The 17,670-nt window shown below is 38.6% G+C and overlaps 1 protein-coding gene across 7 annotated transcripts in view; it reads left to right on the forward strand.

Annotated features, from left to right (window-relative positions):
* SSH2 (slingshot protein phosphatase 2) overlaps window positions 1-17,670 on the forward strand; it is a 257,943-nt gene that overhangs the window by 199,831 nt on the left and 40,442 nt on the right. For 3 of the 7 annotated variants that reach the window (XM_047833995.1, XM_047833998.1, XM_047833997.1), the window contains 4 exons: window positions 6,021-6,142; window positions 11,566-11,634; window positions 12,435-12,500; window positions 17,042-17,236. In XM_047833995.1, coding sequence (XP_047689951.1) covers window positions 6,021-6,142; window positions 11,566-11,634; window positions 12,435-12,500; window positions 17,042-17,236 — 452 coding nt within the window. Of the gene's footprint in view, window positions 1-2,902; window positions 3,009-6,020; window positions 6,143-11,565; window positions 11,635-12,434; window positions 12,502-14,328; window positions 14,587-17,041; window positions 17,237-17,670 lie in introns of those variants that run through there. The other 4 variants (XM_047833999.1, XM_047834001.1, XM_047833996.1 and 1 more) reach the window with 4 other exon arrangements.

The raw sequence follows: 17,670 nt of genomic DNA on the forward strand, positions 1-17,670 counted from the left end.
CTTGATCTGAGCTTAGAATTAAAAGGAAAAGAGAGGGGTGCCTGGGTGTCTCAGTTGGTTAAGTATCTCACTTCAGCTCAGGTCATGATCTCATGGTTTGTGAGTTGGAGCCCCGCAGCAGGCTCTGTGCTAACATCTTGGAGCCTGGAGCCTGCTTCGGAGTCTGTGTCTCCCTCTCTCTCTGCCCCTCCCCCTCTTGCACTCTGTCTCCCTCTCTCAAAAATAAATAAACATTAAAAAATAATAATAATATGGGGCGCCTGGGTGGCGCAGTCGGTTAAGCGTCCGACATCAGCCAGGTCACGATCTCGCGGTCCGTGAGTTCCAGCCCCGCGTCGGGCTCTGGGCTGATAGCTCAGAGCCTGGAGCCTGTTTCCGATTCTGTGTCTCCCTCTCTCTCTGACCCTCGCCTGTTCATGCTCTGTCTCTGTCCCAAAAAATAAATAAACGTTGAAAAAAATAAAAAAAATTAAAAAAAAAAAATAATAATAATAATAAAAGGGGAAAAGAGTATATGTCAAAGCACCTTTTTTTTTTTTTTTTTTTTTTAACAAAAATGAGATAAGGGGCTCTTTGGGTGGCTCACTCAGTCAAGCATCCAACTCTTGATTTCAGCTCAGGTCGTGATCTCAGTTTGTGAGATTGAGCCCTGCATTGGGCTCTGTGTTGTCAGTGCCAAGCCTGCTTGGGATTCTCTCTCTGCCCCTTCTCTGCTTGCGTTCTTTCTCTCTCAAAATCAATAAATAAACATTTTTAAAGATGAAATAGAAAAAATATAAATGCTGTCTTATAACCTGCTTTCTTCACACTTTATTATGGATATCTTTCTGTGTCAGCAAATAAATCTGTTTTTAATGGCTACAAAGAATATAATACATAGATTTTTTTAATTGAAGAATTTCATAGAGATAGACTGAAGGAATAAAATCCTGAGACTCCCTCAAGCTCTGTTTCTTTTGAAAACAATGTTCTTTAGTTTATTAGTATCCCATCTGAAGTCTATTTTAATTTTATATATTGACTTTGCTTTGTTCTTTTGGCTAGAATTTAATATTTACATACTTTTGAAACCTTTCTCTCTGATGGATTGGGTGAGCTGCCTGTCTAGACATTGGGACTTTATAATGTGGCTTCCTTGAGGATAAACATTGCATGCAGTGGCATGATGTAAGACTCTTAGTAAAAAGAAATTAAAGGCAAAGGTGCAGTATAAGCTTAAGGAATAGTATTTCTTGATGTTGGATGATACTGAGGACAGAAGTTATTTTACCAGGTGGTGTTTGTGAACTGCTTATAATGAGATTAAAAATTTAAATTAGTTACTGAGAGAAATTTTAACATCATTCTTTGATAGATGAGCTTTGCAAACAGGTTGAGTTCTTATCTCTCAGAAATAAAGCAGAGGCAGGTGACTTCTCAGACCTACCCCAGTCCTCAGATTGCTGAATCCAGTTCACCTGAAACTTGTAACAAGATTTCAACTTTAGGCAATAAATGGAGTTTCTTGGAATAATTTTCTCAGTTGCTATTATTGCCAAGTTTCGAAATTTAAAATATTGTTTTGGCTGGACAATTAGAATAAATTTCAGTGGTAGTCTTTTCAGTGAGAACTTCAGTTGATCAAATGCATCTGAATTGTTGTCTTATTCTAGTCATCTATTCCATGTAAATATTGGAAACTAAGGAAATGTGGGAATTACTGCCGATTCCAATATTAAGGAATTATGTAAAAAACTGCCATTTTAAATTACATTTCTCTGATTAACTTGTTGGGTTAAATTAGATTATTAGATTTTGTCAATCTTCTTCCCAACAGAAGAATATGAAATAAACTTCAAACCCAGGTGGGTATTGGGTTTTTCTTTATGCTGTGGCTCTTAAATTTTTAATTCCATAACCTAGAATCTTGAACTTTGAAAGGAAATTTAAAACCTTGCATTGCAGTTTTTTCTATAAAAGCTTTCATCTCAACCTTCTTGAGTATATAAGTGTTAATGGCTTCTGACTTCCTGATTAAAGCACCACTTCCTTTTAGTAAGAATTAGTTGGGGCACCTGGCTGGCGCAGTCGATAGAGCATGCAACCCTTGGTCTCAGGGTTGTAAGTTTGAACCCCACATTGGGTGTAGAGATTGCCTAAAAGTAGATCTCAAAAAAATAAAAAACAAACAAACAAAAACGTATTAGCAATTACACAGATACTCTCTAGAGGTCCGAGGTCAAACCCTAAGGCCTCTAAGTGCCTTTCTGCCATCTAAAAAGCCTAGAATTGAAGAAATCTGAGATGTACCTATTACTTAATCCTAAATCAGTATAAAATGGGAAATCAGCATTTCCCATTAGGTTTGGGGTCTGATGTTATGATTATATTAATAAGCAAGGGAAGGCCAAATGTTTGAAATGCTCTTGATGTTATGAATAAATAAACCCCTCACATTTACAAAAGAGAACTAATGGGGCACCTGGGTTGCTCAGTTGGTTAGGCGTCCGTCTTCAGCTCAGGTCATGACCTTGTTTCTTGTGGATTTGAGCCCCTTGTCGGGCTCTGTGCTGACAACTCAGAGCCTGGAGCCTGCTTTAGTTTCTGTGCCTCCCTCCCTCCCTCCCCAGCCTATGTGTTTTCTCTCTCTCTCTCTCTCTCTGTCTCTCTCTGTCTCTCTCTGTCTCTCTCTGTCTCTCTCTTTCAAAAAATAAACATTAAAAAAAAATTTTTTTAAGACAACTAATGTTTACCCTGAATATCCCAAAGAAACTCTTGCTGCCCACCTGCTAACTTAGTCTCATAACTTGTATGATAGGTAATGTTTGTGGAGGTTATTTGTTTTTTCCTTTTATTTGTTTCAGCTTAGCCACTGGTTGGTGTAGAAGCTGTGGATACATTTCAGGAGCACAGTTCAGTTGTTCCCATTCTGTATGTATTTGAGCCTTGACAGAGGATGAAAGAGCCTCTAACATATTCAGGAAACTGAACAGTTAGCTCAGAGCTTGCCAAGGCAAGCCCAAGTTTAGGTATGTAATAATATGTGAGCTCTTGTTGATAAAAAATTCTAGTTTACCTGTTCCTGGTTTCTGATTAGTTTAATATTCTGTGTTGTGTTCCTAGAATCAGAGTGTTGATGCTGCCTTCCAGTCTCCTCATGTGCATTTACTCCTATCCATAGCTATATGTGTATAATGCTCGTTTGGCCCAGCTCTCTGTTAGACCTTTGTCCATTTAAGTATTAGTTCTTAGCTTCTCACAAATGAATTTGATTTGAAATGCTCTGTTGCTTTGTGGAACATAAAGTTAGCAGTACAGCTCTCTCAACCTTGCATACTTGGAATCAGAATGGTGGACGTTACATTCTTGTTGTATCAGCTCTTATTAGAAACAAGCTTTAATATGGCCACTTTTGCCATTTGTGCTTCCCTAACTTTTCCTAGTTGTATCGGATTAGAGACAAAAAGATAGCCAATGGCAGTGAGTCTTACCTCTCTCTGCCTTGCTAAATGGCTCACTTAAGCTGTGTGACTGCATTTCTTTTTCTCTTTGCATGGCTACTTTTGGATTAGTGACAGAATTGAGGGAAAGGAAACTCCAAGAGAAGCACTGAAAGAATCCCAAATAGAAATTTCTGTCAAATTTCTGACAGATATCTTGAGCTAGTTGATGGGATTGGAACTCTGTGTCTCTTATGAGATAAGGAAAGATAAGGAATGGTGGGTATTTTATACAGAGTAAATTGCCTCCAGTGCAGTTTCCTGGTTTTTTATTAAAACAGATAAAGAGAAGAGCAGACTAGACTGTGCACTCTGCAAGGGCAAGGACGGTATCTTTCTTCTACCATTGAATCTTCAGCACTTGGCTCTGATTATATATGCAGTAAATGTACAATAATATTTGAATGGATGTTAACTGGAAGCCATTTTTTTCATCTGTTTCCCACCCCACCCCCACATTTTTTTCTTTCTTTGTTGGAATTTTTATTTTTTAAGCTTCAACTCTGTGCCCAACATGGGGTTTGAACTCATGACCCTGAGATCTAGAGTCACATGCTCTACTGACTGAGCCAGCCAGGCCTCCATCTTTATTGGAAAATTTTGTTAAATTGCTTTATTGAGGCATAATTGATCTTCAAAAAGTTGTGCATATTTAATATGTACAGCTGGGTGAGTTTGGAGATAAGTATACATCCATGAAACCATCACCACAATCTATGCCATAAACATCTCTATCATTTCCCAAAGCCTCCCCCAACCCTCTTTATTATAATAATTGTTATTATTTATTGTTATAACATAAGATGTGCCCTCTTTTTTTTTTTTTTTAACATTTATTTATTTTGGAGACAGAGAGAGACAGAGCATGAACGGGGGAGGGTCAGAGAGAGAGGGAGACACAGAATCCGAAACAGGCTCCAGGCTCTGAGCTGTCAGCACGGAGCCCGATGCAGGGCTCAAACTCACAGACTGTGAGATCATGACCTGAGCCGTAGTCGGATGCTCAACTGACTGAGCCACCCAGGTGCCCCAAGAAGTGCCCTCTTAACAAAAATTTTAATGGCCTTTTTTTTTTTTTTAGCAGTTTTAGGAAAATTGAACAGAAGGTAGATATTTCCCATATATTCTCTGTCTCCATTCTTTCATAGCCTGCCCCATTTGTTACAATTGATGGACCTACATTGATTGACACATCATTATTACTCAAAGTCAAAGGTTACCTTAGGGTTCAGTCTTGGTGTTATACATTCTGTGTGTTTTGACAAATGTGTAATGACATGTATCCATCACTTTGGTATCCTACAGAGTAGTTTCATGGCTCTAAAAACTTCTGTACTCCCCTACACTCTGGCAACTACATATCTTTTTACTGACTCCATAGTTTTGCCCTTTACAGAATGTCATATAGTTCGAATCATATAATATGTAGCCTCTTTAGATTGACTCCTCACACAAAGTAATATGCATTTAAGATTCCTCCATGTCTTTTCATGACTTTATAGCTCATTTCTTTTTAGTGCTGAATAATATTCCATTGTCTGCACGTATTTAGTTTATTCACCTACTGAAGGACATCTTGGTTGCTTCTCATTGTTGGAACATTTTAAAGTAAAACTTGGACACCATGTCATTTTACTCTAGATACTTAAGAAAAAAGCATAACCACAGTGCCATTATCACACTAACAGTAAATCCTTAATATCATTTAATATCCTGTCCATATTCAAATTTTTGGAAGGCCCTTTTAAAGTACTATAGGGGCGCCTGGGTGGCTCAGTCGGTTAAGCGTCCAACTTCAGCTCAGGTCACGATCTCACGGTCTGTGGGTTCGAGCCCCACATCGGGCTCTAGGCTGATGGCTCAGAGCCTGGAGCCTGCTTCCGATTCTGTGTCTCCTCTCTGCCCCTCCCCCATTCATGCTCTGTCTCTCTCTGTCTCAAAAATAAATAAAAATGTTAAAAAAGAAAAAATTTTTTAAAAATAAAAATAAAGTACTATAAACAAGCAATAAATAAAATTTTCGACAAAAAAATAATATAAGCCTCTGAAAAAGCAATGTCTTTATCACTAAAACTAAAGAAGGAAATCTCATAGTGTATAATCTTTCAATTGAGTACACACACTCCTCTTATATATTAATAGCTTGCTTTGTATTGAAATTGTTTCTGCAACTTGAATCTGTGAGTCCGGTGCTCACATTCATACAACTCACATTTCCCTCTTCGATCTTTAGAACATGCCCTGGTAGTTGTTATTATAAATGCTAGTAGCAAATATTTATAGAGCTTTTACTCTATGCCAAGCACTGTGTTTTACATGCATTATTTCATGTGATTCTTATGATCCAATGGGGGTAGGTATTATTATATCTCCCTCCAATTAATTTAGTAACTTACTGAAGGTTTCATAGTTAATACATGAGCTGGGATGTGAATTTAAGTCTTCCTGAGCATGCTGTAAGATGCTGATATAAAAAAGGTTGAATGATCTACAACTAACCTTCTAAATTTCCTAACATATCTGTTGTCTGTTATCTTCCAGGCTGTAAGACTAGAAAGTACTTACCAGAATAGAACACGCTATATGGTAGTGGTTTCAACTAATGGTAGACAAGACACTGAAGAAAGCATCGTCCTAGGAATGGATTTCTCTTCTAATGACAGGTACTGTACCCCAAAAGGGAGGATGAGAAGACTCCTTTTTAAATAACCTATTCCGGTTGCCTTTTGAGTTATTACAAAAACATCTTTTGCCAATTCTATTCTTAAAGGTCAATGCCTAAAACTAGGGAGCACAAAAGTTATCTTAGCCATACAATTTTGAAGGATGAAAATGATTAGTGAATGTCTTTGATTGTGTTCCTAATTTATCACCTATTCCTCACCTTCCTCTACCCTTAGGTGGTAATGAATATAAAGCAAATGATTTAAACTTCAATCTCCAGGAATAAAAAGCTACCTTTTCTTTGTAGTTAACTTTATTTTAAGCAGTAATGATTCACATTGCTGATTCTAGGGCACATACCCTTTAATATAGTGCACCAGTGGGTCTTGGGTTCAAAGAGAGCCCACTTTAACTGCAATCTCTTCTATTTATTCTTGGCCTTACACCTTGCTTTTACCAAATGTTTTACTTCCTTTTTCCTGCTTCTGAGGTAGAAGGGCAGGGTTGGGAGGAATTGATTCTTTAAACTCAGAACAGAACCTTTTATAATATTGCACCTTTGGCTTTAGCAGTACTTTGCATCCTATATTTAAAGATACCATACACCACTCAGAACCTGGCTCTTTTGTGTCCGTAAGGTTTATTGCTTTCCTTTTTTATTTTCCCACTTCTTCTGGAGAAACCTTGAGAAGACTGTGGAATGTGGCTAAGCAGATCTTTGCACTCCAGATAATAAGCCTCAGGAAATCCTGCCAGATGTCTCAAAGCATTGACTTCCTGGTTCAGGACTAGAATGGAACTGTGGAGTAGCTGGCAGTGTGATCCGGGCCTGGGAGAATTTAGCCACAAAGAGAAGACAGGGAGTGATTCTAATTGTCCTGATGTTGGGAAGAAAAAAATCACATTTGTCATTAGGTTTCCCAAACAAGTGTTTACCTACACTTGTACAGTCAACCTGAAAGTTATTTGTGGTTTCACAAGGCCAGAGTTGTTACCTTGTATAACTCTTACAGCCTTTAATTGTATGCTCTGAAATTACACAGGTTTATAAACCACATTTCGGTTTTCTCCTGCATGGATTTAACCTCTGGTATTAGCTAAGCAATAGACCTTTCAGAAAGTAAGCATTTATCCTTTTAACCACCTACCTTGCCTACATCACTAGTATTTTAAGACCTCTGATTTGGACTTTTCTCTCTCTAGATCTGCGCTGTCCCATACAGTAGCCACTAACCACTTTGTGACCATTTAAATAAGTTAAAATTAAACAAAATTTAAATGTCAGTCCCTCAGTCACAACTAGCCACATTTCAAGTACTTTGGCTATATGTGGCTAGTGGATGCCATATTGGACAGTACATGTACAGAACATTTCCATTGTGGCAGAAAGTTCAGTTGGGCAGTGCTACTCTGTATCTTATTTCCTTTGGTTCTTCCTGATTCTTCTCTTAGAAACCCCATAAAACAGGAACTGGGATTGCGTGGAAACTTATACTTGAGTCTTCCCCTAGGGATACAAGGCAACAACTTCAGATTCTCCTGACTCAGCATGTGAGAAATGAGCTGTGTAATCTTATCTCTTTTACTTTGTTCCAAATGTTCCCAGAAATCCTAAAGAATGCTTATTAATATGGGTGCCCAATAATTTATCCTCAGTGAATTTCATCTGTCTTCAGTAATGGTCCTGCCTGAATCACATCTAACAAAAGAATATTTTATGGAAGACAGAATGTGATGTGAAAAGCTATAGAAACTAGTTTTCATTCTGTTTGGTAACCTCAGTATTATGAATTCCCATCTTCTGTTTGATTAATCTCCTTGGATAATAAAAAAAAAGTGCTGCCCACTTCAGAATACTGGCACTCAGGTAATCTAGTATCATTTCCAGCTCAACTGCTGTTGAAGGAATTTGTATCATTTTATATCAGAGAATATAAAAAGTTCATGTTTCAAAATAGCACTAAACCAAAGTAGAACCCAGATTGTTTATGACAGACATATCTTCCCAAATAGTTCCCAAGATATGATATGCCAATTCATTTAGCCTGTTTACAAGTTCTTTGAGTATTGTGTTATATTTTAAGGAAGACATTTTTATTTAATATGAAATTTATTGTCAAACTGGTTTCCATACAACACCCAGTGCTCATCCCAAAAGGTGCCTTCCTCAATGCCCATCACCCACCCACCCCTCCCTCCCATCCCCCATCAACCCTCAGTTTATTCTCAGTTTTTAAGAGTCTCTTATGGTTTGGCTCTCTCCCTCTCTTTTTTTTTTTCCTTCCCCTCCCCCATGGTCTTCTGTTAAGTTTCTCAGGATCCACATAAGAGTGAAAACATAACAAATATTTAATATACAGGTAACCTGGGTTTCCAAATTCCATTGAATATATTTCAAATTATAAAATAATAGAGCTTTTTGGTGTCATTTTGTAATTTTTCTTTGAACCCCCAACACCTTGAAATGTCTGGTACAAATAGGCACTCAATAAATATTTGTTGAATGGGATGAGTACTAAAATAAGTACCTATACTCTAAAGGAGAAAAATCTCATGAAACTCAAGGTAAACTAGATAAAAAATACTAGGTGTGCCTAATCCAGGCCTGTCTTTCCTATCATGTGAAAAAGCTATTTCTTAATGTAAAGAAGGAGGCTGGCCTGAATATAAGCTGAAAATGTGATGTTTGATTCCTACATATCACTGCCTCTTGTCCAAAGTTTAACTGGTGTTTGATCACAAGCTCATATATCACACTCTTTTAGACCTCTGCATCTTCTTCTGTAGTTACTTAATGTCAAGATTTGTCACTAGGCTATAAACGTTTTGTGTTTATACCCAAACTATACTTGTTGCTGAGAACCTGGCTAGGCACTCACTTCAAAAAGAAAAAGAAAAGAAGGAAAAAGGAACTACTCTGAAAATAACCCCACTCCATCTGAGGACACCATTTTCTTTCTTTTTTTTTTTTTTTTTTTAATTTTTTTTTTTTCCCAACGTTTATTTATTTTTGGGACAGAGAGAGACAGAGCATGAACGGGGGAGGGGTAGAGAGAGAGGGAGACACAGAATTGGAAACAGGCTCCAGGCTCCGAGCCATTAGCCCAGAGCCCGACGCGGGGCTCGAACTCACGGACCGCAAGATCGTGACCTGGCTGAAGTCGGACGCTTAACCGACTGCGCCACCCAGGCGCCCCTGAGGACACCATTTTCAAAACAAGTTTTACTTGTGCTCATCTCATCTTCTCAATGAAAAGAGTGGTAGAGTTGTCTTCCTCCCCCCTGGACTCTAGCATGATAGCTGTGTGTCTGGAGTTCAGGCCCAGCCTTCCAATGTGGATAAGCTGTTGCAATCTTGATTTGACTCTCCTGAACTCTGGAATCATTAGTGGAGGGAGCATTGAGTAACACAGACCAGCAAGCACAGTGCAAAGCATTAGACACAGCCCACCTAGGGAATGGCCTTGGTCAGCCCTGCACTGACTCCCAACAGTCAAAGCTTGATATTCTTCATGTTGTTTTCACTGCATCTTTGTGATGTTTCCTGTCTCTCCATGCCCCCACTTTCAGTTGTATTAGAACACTCACCAAAAATTCATACTCAACATTTGTTTTATGTGACTATTCATATGTATTGTTTTACTTTAAATATTTAAAATATTTATGATAACTCTATGAAAGTAGATTTTGTTACCTGCATTTTAAGATGAAGGAATTAAGACTGAGAGAGGGTAAATAACTTACCAAAAAGAATTGAAATACCGAAGGAGATCAAATCCAGATATTTTGATACAGTGTAAGTGTTTTGTTATGTTTTGGTACTGTGATACACATTTTTAGTGTGTTATTTAATCTTCAAAAGAAGGTGTTTTTGGTTTTATAGATGAGAAAATTGGAGCACAAAGCAATTAAATAATTTGCCTAAAATTATACAGTTAGTGCCAGAATCTAGGTTCCAGAGCCCATGTGACTCCAGAGCCCATGCTCTCAACCATAGTTTGCTGTTCTGCCTCCCATGTGTACGGTTCCTTCTACTATACCATGCTGCTCTTCTAGATACATTGGCAGGGAGAGGGCGTCAAAGCCTTTGGGAGACTGGATGGAAGGGGAAATTGGCTTTTGGCAACCTTAAAGAGAGAAAGTGGCAGAGGTCCGGGGAAGACTACAGAGAAGTGGTGCGATAGAGACACAATTGAGAACCCATGGCTTTCTTTCTTTCTTTCTTTCTTTTTTTAATTTTTTTCTTTTTTTACATTTTATTTTTTTGAGAGAGAGAGACAGAGAGACACAGCACAAGTGGGGGAGAGGCAGAGAGAGAGGGAGACACAGAATCCGAAGCAGGCTCCAGGCCCTCAGCTGTCAGCACAGAGCCCAACATGGGGCTCAAACTCACAAACTGTGAGATCATGACCTGAGCCAGAGTCGGATACTTAGCCAACTGGGCCACCCAGGCACCCCGAGAACCTATGGCTTTCTATCCCAGCCTATTCCCTTAACTTAAAGCTAATTTCCTCCCTGAGTTAATATGTGACTTAAATAGGATTTCAGTATACTAGGGCTGTCCTTTTGTTGGTTTGTTAACATTCCTATTCGCTCTGCATTTCAACAGCACTGGTCTAGTTCAGTGCACTGTCACCAGGCTCTGTTTTATTTAAGTTGTATTGTGTCTATTTTTTCTCTCTAACTTGATCACAAACCATTAACAATTACTTTTTTACATATTTTAATTCCCTTTCTCTTTTAGACAATTGAATGTGTTCTGATGTTTAGTAAATCTACATAAACTTCAGAATTAAATTTGAGCAAATTATATATTCAGAGGTCTTCAGCAACCAGCAGTAGTTCTTGGCATTAGAAAAAATTTTGGAGGGTGCCTGAGTGGCTCAGTCAGTTAAGCGTCCAGCTTCAGCTCAGGTCATGATCTCAAATTTCATGGGTTCGAGCCCCTTGTCAGGCTCTATACTCACAGGTCAGAGCCTGGAGCCTGCTTCAGATTCATTCTCTCTCTCTCTCTCTCTCTCTCTCTCTCTCTCTCTCTCTCTTTGCCCCCCCCCCAAAAATAAATATTAAAAGAAATTTTTTTGTTGTTGTGTTAGGTGCTGTGACTTTGGGGTGAAACCTGCCAATCACAAGTCAGCATGTGGATTTTTTTAGACAGTGGCCACTTTCGAGATTGCAATACAAGTTGCTCAGTCAATAAGTTTTCTTTGTTAAATATGTAAGGACCTAACTAACCACCTGTTTGATACAGCTCCAGAACACATGCATTAGGTTGATAGTAATATGATAGAAATTCCTCCACTCCTAACACGCCAGAATTTAGAGCTGAGGGGCTTTATCCTTTGTGTTGAAAGAGTTAATAAAGAACTGCTTCCTAGAATAATAGGCATTATTAACCTGTGGACTGTTTCTTGTCTTGCAGCAGCACTTGTACCATGGGCTTAGTCCTGCCTCTCTGGAGTGACACCCTAATTCATTTGGATGGTGATGGGTAAGAGCTTTCCCTTTTTATTCTCCTACAGAAAGCCAAGGGATGGGTTCCATCTTAGTGCCCATTCATTCAGCTGAATGGGAGGCCCAGTGTGCCCAAGTGAACTGTCATGTCAGCAACTCAGTGAGTCCTTTTAAACTTCTGTTTTGTAAAGTGGAGTAAAAATACAACTTGCCAGGGCCTCTCACTTCTGTTCTAGCCTAGACTGGCTATGGTAAGAATCCAAACAAAGAAAAACTAGTTTGTTGGCTCACTCTTTCATCTGAGCATGTGGGACTGTTGCAATGCTCTCCCAGAGGATGATATGTTCTGTTTCAAATAACCTCTTGCTGCCTCTGCCAGCTGTCAGCCTACAGTATAACCCCTTTCCTGTGCCAATTCCTTCCAGTGACCCTCCACCCCCACCTCCTGGTGTTTTTAGAATGTGTCCCCAAGAGACCAAGATGTTTGCTCCAGTTTATAAAACCCAGGTCAGGTTTGCTAAGAACCCACAAGACTTCCAAATAGAAATATACAGCAGAACAGTTTGTCTGTAGCTACAGCTGGGAAACTATATGTAATTTCCTAACTCCAGTGTGGGAGTCCATTCGTTTTGCTTGGTAGATAAAATCAGACAATTTGTTGAAGCTTTTCAGTCAAGCTTTTCAAGTCAAGTTAACTATACTCCAGTTAACTTCTACATGAACCTGGTGATTTCTTCTACCAAGCCAGCAGTTGTGAGCCTGGGAAATGACCTCAAAAACTCAAAACTGAAATAACCTACTCTCATTTGTGGATTTTTGTCTCATTTTTTTCCTTAGTGGGTTCAGTGTATCAACGGATAACAGAGTGCACATATTCAAACCTGTATCTGTACAGGCAATGTGGTAAGAGGACTTTTAATGTCTCTATGAAAGTTTTTAAATATAGTATTAGGGCAATATTTTGTGACTAGTAGTATTTGAAATAGCACAGTTCTCTATGAAAATGCTATATGATCTGTTTGTGTGTTTAAGATTTTGTGTGATCTGTTCGTGTGGTCCTCATAGTTAAAGATGACCTAAGAGTTCAGTTTTCAAATTATCATAGTGGAAGGCCTTAAGCATTGGTAAACAAGTAAAATTCAGAGATGTTCTTAGACTCTGGAAGACACTCAATGGATTAGATTGCCAATTGGAACAGAGTTTTACAGGGACACATTGACTTAAGTTAGTAACAGTCTAGAGCCAAATCTACAACATTGCAGTACTACAATGCATTAGTGTTGAATTTCTTAAGGTAATCAGGGATATTATTGATGGAGTTATAGGTAGATAAGTTTCCATTTAAATTGCTGGTGACTGCAAGACTGCATAATACAAATAAAGCCTACACATTATAGTTGTCAATAACCATCAGCTGGTGTACTGATGCTTTGGAGCTACTTAACTATGTGTCAGACAGTGTGCTTTATGTGGATTATATCTAGTCATCACACCAACTCCCCAAAATAATATTAGTGGCTCCTTTTTATGGATGAGAAAACTGAGGTTTTGGGAAGGTTATATAACTGGCCTGAGAGTATCTCTTCTATTTAGACAGAATCGACTCTTACTTATTCTCGATTATGTAGAAAAATGATCTCATATAACTAGGGAATGGTGTGACTCTAAGATTTAGTCTGTCCCCGAGTTCAGGGATTTGAATTTTAGTTTCTCATTCAGCTGCCTGTTCTGTAGTAGAAGTCCCCCCGAGGAACAGAATGGACAGAATGAAAGCCAACAGGAAATAAAGGAGCCTGAAAAAAGATTCCAGAGAGCTCAGTTGCCCCTGAATAACAGGATTGATAGACTCGAGGTGGATAAAACAGAGTCAAATGAGCTTAAGAGTCACCATTTCATGCAGTAATTGAGGTAGAACAGAGTTATGTGTTTAAGCCAGATTTTTAGATTTAGGGCACATTTCACAGATAAATCTCTCACGGAAAACTTACCTTCTCTGACGAAGGCTCCTTTAAAGGCAATTGACCTATATCTGTTCCTAGGTCCCAAGTAAAACCAAACAGTGTAAGTCCCAAAAATGACAGTGTTTTTAGTTATATTTTGAAAAGGAGTGCAAAGCAGTCTTAATTCATAAGACAGTGAAGATTCAAGTAATAACCTAGTTCAATCTGGGATGTTCTAAAGCAAATTGACTAGTCCTACTTCTGTTAGCTCATTGTAGAATAAAGTTTTCGGTGTACCACATGGGGAGTAGTGAACTGAAAGTCACAGGAAAAAAAAAAAAAAAGATGTATGGATCAAAGCAGCATTTAGACCAGGTGTTTCCTTCATAGAGAAGATGGTTACTGCAGCCTCCCTATCCTGTATGCAGCTAAAATAACTGAGGTGGCTAATAAGCCTTGAGTGTATTTTAGGGCACTTGCCCCAGACACTTGTGGCATATGCTTTTGAAGCACATGTTTCCTGGATAAAGAAAACATGTGTTGAATATCCTGTACATTGCACTCAGCTGGCCCTTACCTTCCAATCTATGTAATGACACTGAAATTCACTGAGAATTCTCAGAATCTGACAAACTTCTCTTGAGAATTTGGCTTACTTTGAGTAAGAGAAAGCATTTTAAAAGATTCTGCAACATTGTTTTTAGGGAAAAATTTGTTTCCCTGATAAAAATGGACTGAAATGTTTTTCCTTTATTAAATTGGCAACTATTTTCTTTTTTAACTTACATTATATGGACAAGGACTTAAGGAACAGACGTTGTCATTTACTATTGGTGGAAGAATAAAATGGAACAGCCTTTCTTAAGGATGATTTGCCAATATGCCTTACCATTTTGCATGCCCTTTTAACCTAGTAATTCTTCTTCTAAGAATTTATCCTAAGGTGATAACCATGGGCGTGTACAAAAATTTTAACCATAAGTGTTGTAATAATAGCAAAAAATGGAAAACAATTTAAATGTCTGAAAAGGAGGAATTAAATTATGGTGCCTCCATGTTACTAAATATAATGCAACCATTAAGAATAATCTGGTTGATGGGACACCTAGGTGGTTTAGTTGGTTGAGTGTCCGACTTGGGCTCAGGTCATGATCTCGTGGTTTGTGAGTTCAAGCCCCGTGTCAGGCTCTGTGCTGACAGCTCAGAGCCTGGAGCCTGCTTCTGATTCTGTGTCTCCCTCTCTCTCTGCTCTTTCCCCACTCGCACTCTGTCTGTCTTTCAAAAAATAAATAAATATTTTTGAAAATTAAAAAAGAGGGGCGCCTGGGTGGCGCAGTCGGTTAAGCGTCCGACTTCAGCCAGGTCACGATCTCGCGGTCCGTGAGTTCGAGCCCCGCGTCGGGCTCTGGGCTGATGGCTCAGAGCCTGGAGCCTGTTTCCGATTCTGTGTCTCCCTCTCTCTCTGCCCCTTCCCCGTTCATGCTCTGTCTCTCTCTGTCCCCAAAATAAATAAACGTTGAAAAAAAAAAATTTTAAAAAAAAGAAAATTAAAAAAGAATCTGGTTGAAGAATATTGACATAGACGTTGGTAAGAAGGTACAAAGTAAAATCAAGTTAAAAGGTATATAGAATGTGATCATATCTTTATTATAGATCTATGCATAAACAAAAAAAACTGAAAAGATCTATACTAAAACCTTAACAGTGGTTATTTCTAGGTGGCCAGATTATAGGCTATTTCTGCCTTATACTTAAGATCCCTAAATTTTCTAAAGTTAACATGGATCACTTCTGTTCTGAGGCAAAATTTTAGAAGTAAGATGTAAATAGATTGCCTATAGAATTTTCTCATACTGCCCTCTTCCCACAGGAGACCAGCATGAGCTAACAGCTAATAAGACATTTCTTTTAGCAAATACTGTGCTCCAACCATAAACTAGACATTCTTTTAGGTACTTGAAATATGTCAGTAAACAAAATGTAGAAAGATCCCTGCTTTTATGTAACTGACTTCCTAGCATTTCTGGCTTTAGCTTTTCCCAAGTATATAACCAAAAAGGTACTTTTCAAATAAAAAAATAAAAGTTAAAAAAAAAAAAGGTACTTTTCAGTTTTGTTTACCCTTGGGTTCCTAAGTTCAGAGTCAGATATTTAATTAGTCTTAGTATAACCAGAGCTATTCTTAGAAAGTAGCTCAAGCATATGAATAAATGGTTTAAAGAGACTGGGAAACTTACGCAGCAAGAATGATAAATGTCATTATGGAAATACAAGCTGGTGCAGCCACTCTGGAAAACAGTATGGAGGTTCCTCTAAAAACTAAAAATAGAACTACCCTACGACCCAGGAATTGCACTACCAGGCATTTATCCAAGGGATACAGGTGTGCTATTTTGAAGGGACACATGCACCCCCATGTTTATAGCAGCAGCACCATCAACAATAGCCAAAGTATGGAAAGAGCCCAAATGTCCGTCAATGGATGAATGGATAAAGAAGATGTGGGGTGTGTGTGCACACACACACACACACACACACACACACACACACACTAGAGTATTACTCGGCAATCAAAAAAGAATGAAATCTTGCCATTTGCAACTATGTGGATGGAACTGGAGGGTATTATGCTAAGTGAAATTAGTCAATCAGAGAAAGAAAAATCATATGATTTCACTCATATGAGGACTTTAAGAGACAAAACAGATGAACATAAGGGAAACAAAAATAATATAAAAAACAGGGAGGGAGACAAAACAGAAGAGACTCATAAATATGGAGAACAAACTGAGGGTTACTGGAGGGGTTGTGGGAGGGGGCATGGGCTAAATGGGTAAGGGGCACTAAGGAATCTACTCCTGGAATCATTGTTGCACTATATACTAACTAATTTGGAGTAAATTTAAAACAAAAATTAAAATTTTAAATTTTAAAAAGTAAAAAATAAAGGTTCTAACACCTTAAAAAAAAAAAAAGAATGATAAATGTCATTAGATTAATCCTTCCTGGGCATGAAAAGACTCAAGGCTTAGGGACATCTAGCTATGTGTTCTTTGTGGACCCTCTGAGAATCATAGGGAATATATGCTGTAAGATGATTCTGCACCAAAGGAAACCAATCTTTATATAGTTAATGTAGTAAATGGTTGAGATCTTTAGTTCTGTAGTGACATAGTACACCCATAGATAGCATGTTCCAACCACAGGGTCATGAGCTCCATAGGTACTTGTTTTTCACTGATGGGTTGTCAGTTCTCCTACCCCCATCTCTAACCCAACCTTAATAATGCATCATATCTTTCAGCAAGAAGTATCTAGCCGAATGCTATGAATAGGTAATATAGTATAATCAGAATCAGAGAATCTTAAATTCCAGGGAATAGATTCTCCAGAGGCCAAATTCTATAGGATCTAAAAATTGAAAGAATTCTGGGTACACATGGATTATTGGCTTTTTGGTATCCCCACAGTTCTACAGTGTTTATTTCCCAATGTATCTTTCAGGTCTGCATTACAGAGTTTACACAAGGCTTGTGAGGTGGCCAGAATGCATAACTACTATCCAGGCAGTCTGTTTCTCACCTGGGTGAGTTATTACGAGAGCCATATCAACTCAGATCAGTCATCAGTCAATGAATGGAATGCTATGCAGGATGTGCAGTCCCACCGGCCCGACTCTCCAGCTCTCTTCACAGACATGTAAGTCAGTTTACTTAGGATCACGGAATTTTTCTGTACTGTGTCCAAAGTGTCGTGAGCAACATGTTCCTCCCTAATCTCTCCTCTTGGAGAATTAATCTTACCAGTGATATTAGTCATTGTCTACACTACACATCTGCCATACAAAGAACCCTATTCTTTCCGTCTGCAAAGGCTTTAGGAGTTTCTCTCCTGGGCACACTGGAATCTCCATAGTAAAAAACTGCAATACCATAAAATCCCATTGAGATTCCACTAATTTGAAATTTGAATTTAAAGGGAGTTAGGCTGGGATGCCTGGGTGGCTTAGTCAGTTGAGCATCCAGCTCTGCTCAGGTCATGATCTCACGGTCATGAGATCAAGTCCCATGTCAGGCTCCACACTCAGTGGATCGCTCAGAGTGGAGCCTGATTAAGGTTCTCTCTGTCTCCCT

The sequence above is a fragment of the Prionailurus viverrinus genome, chromosome E1, assembly GCF_022837055.1.
Source record: "Prionailurus viverrinus isolate Anna chromosome E1, UM_Priviv_1.0, whole genome shotgun sequence".
NCBI lineage: Eukaryota > Metazoa > Chordata > Mammalia > Carnivora > Felidae > Prionailurus > Prionailurus viverrinus.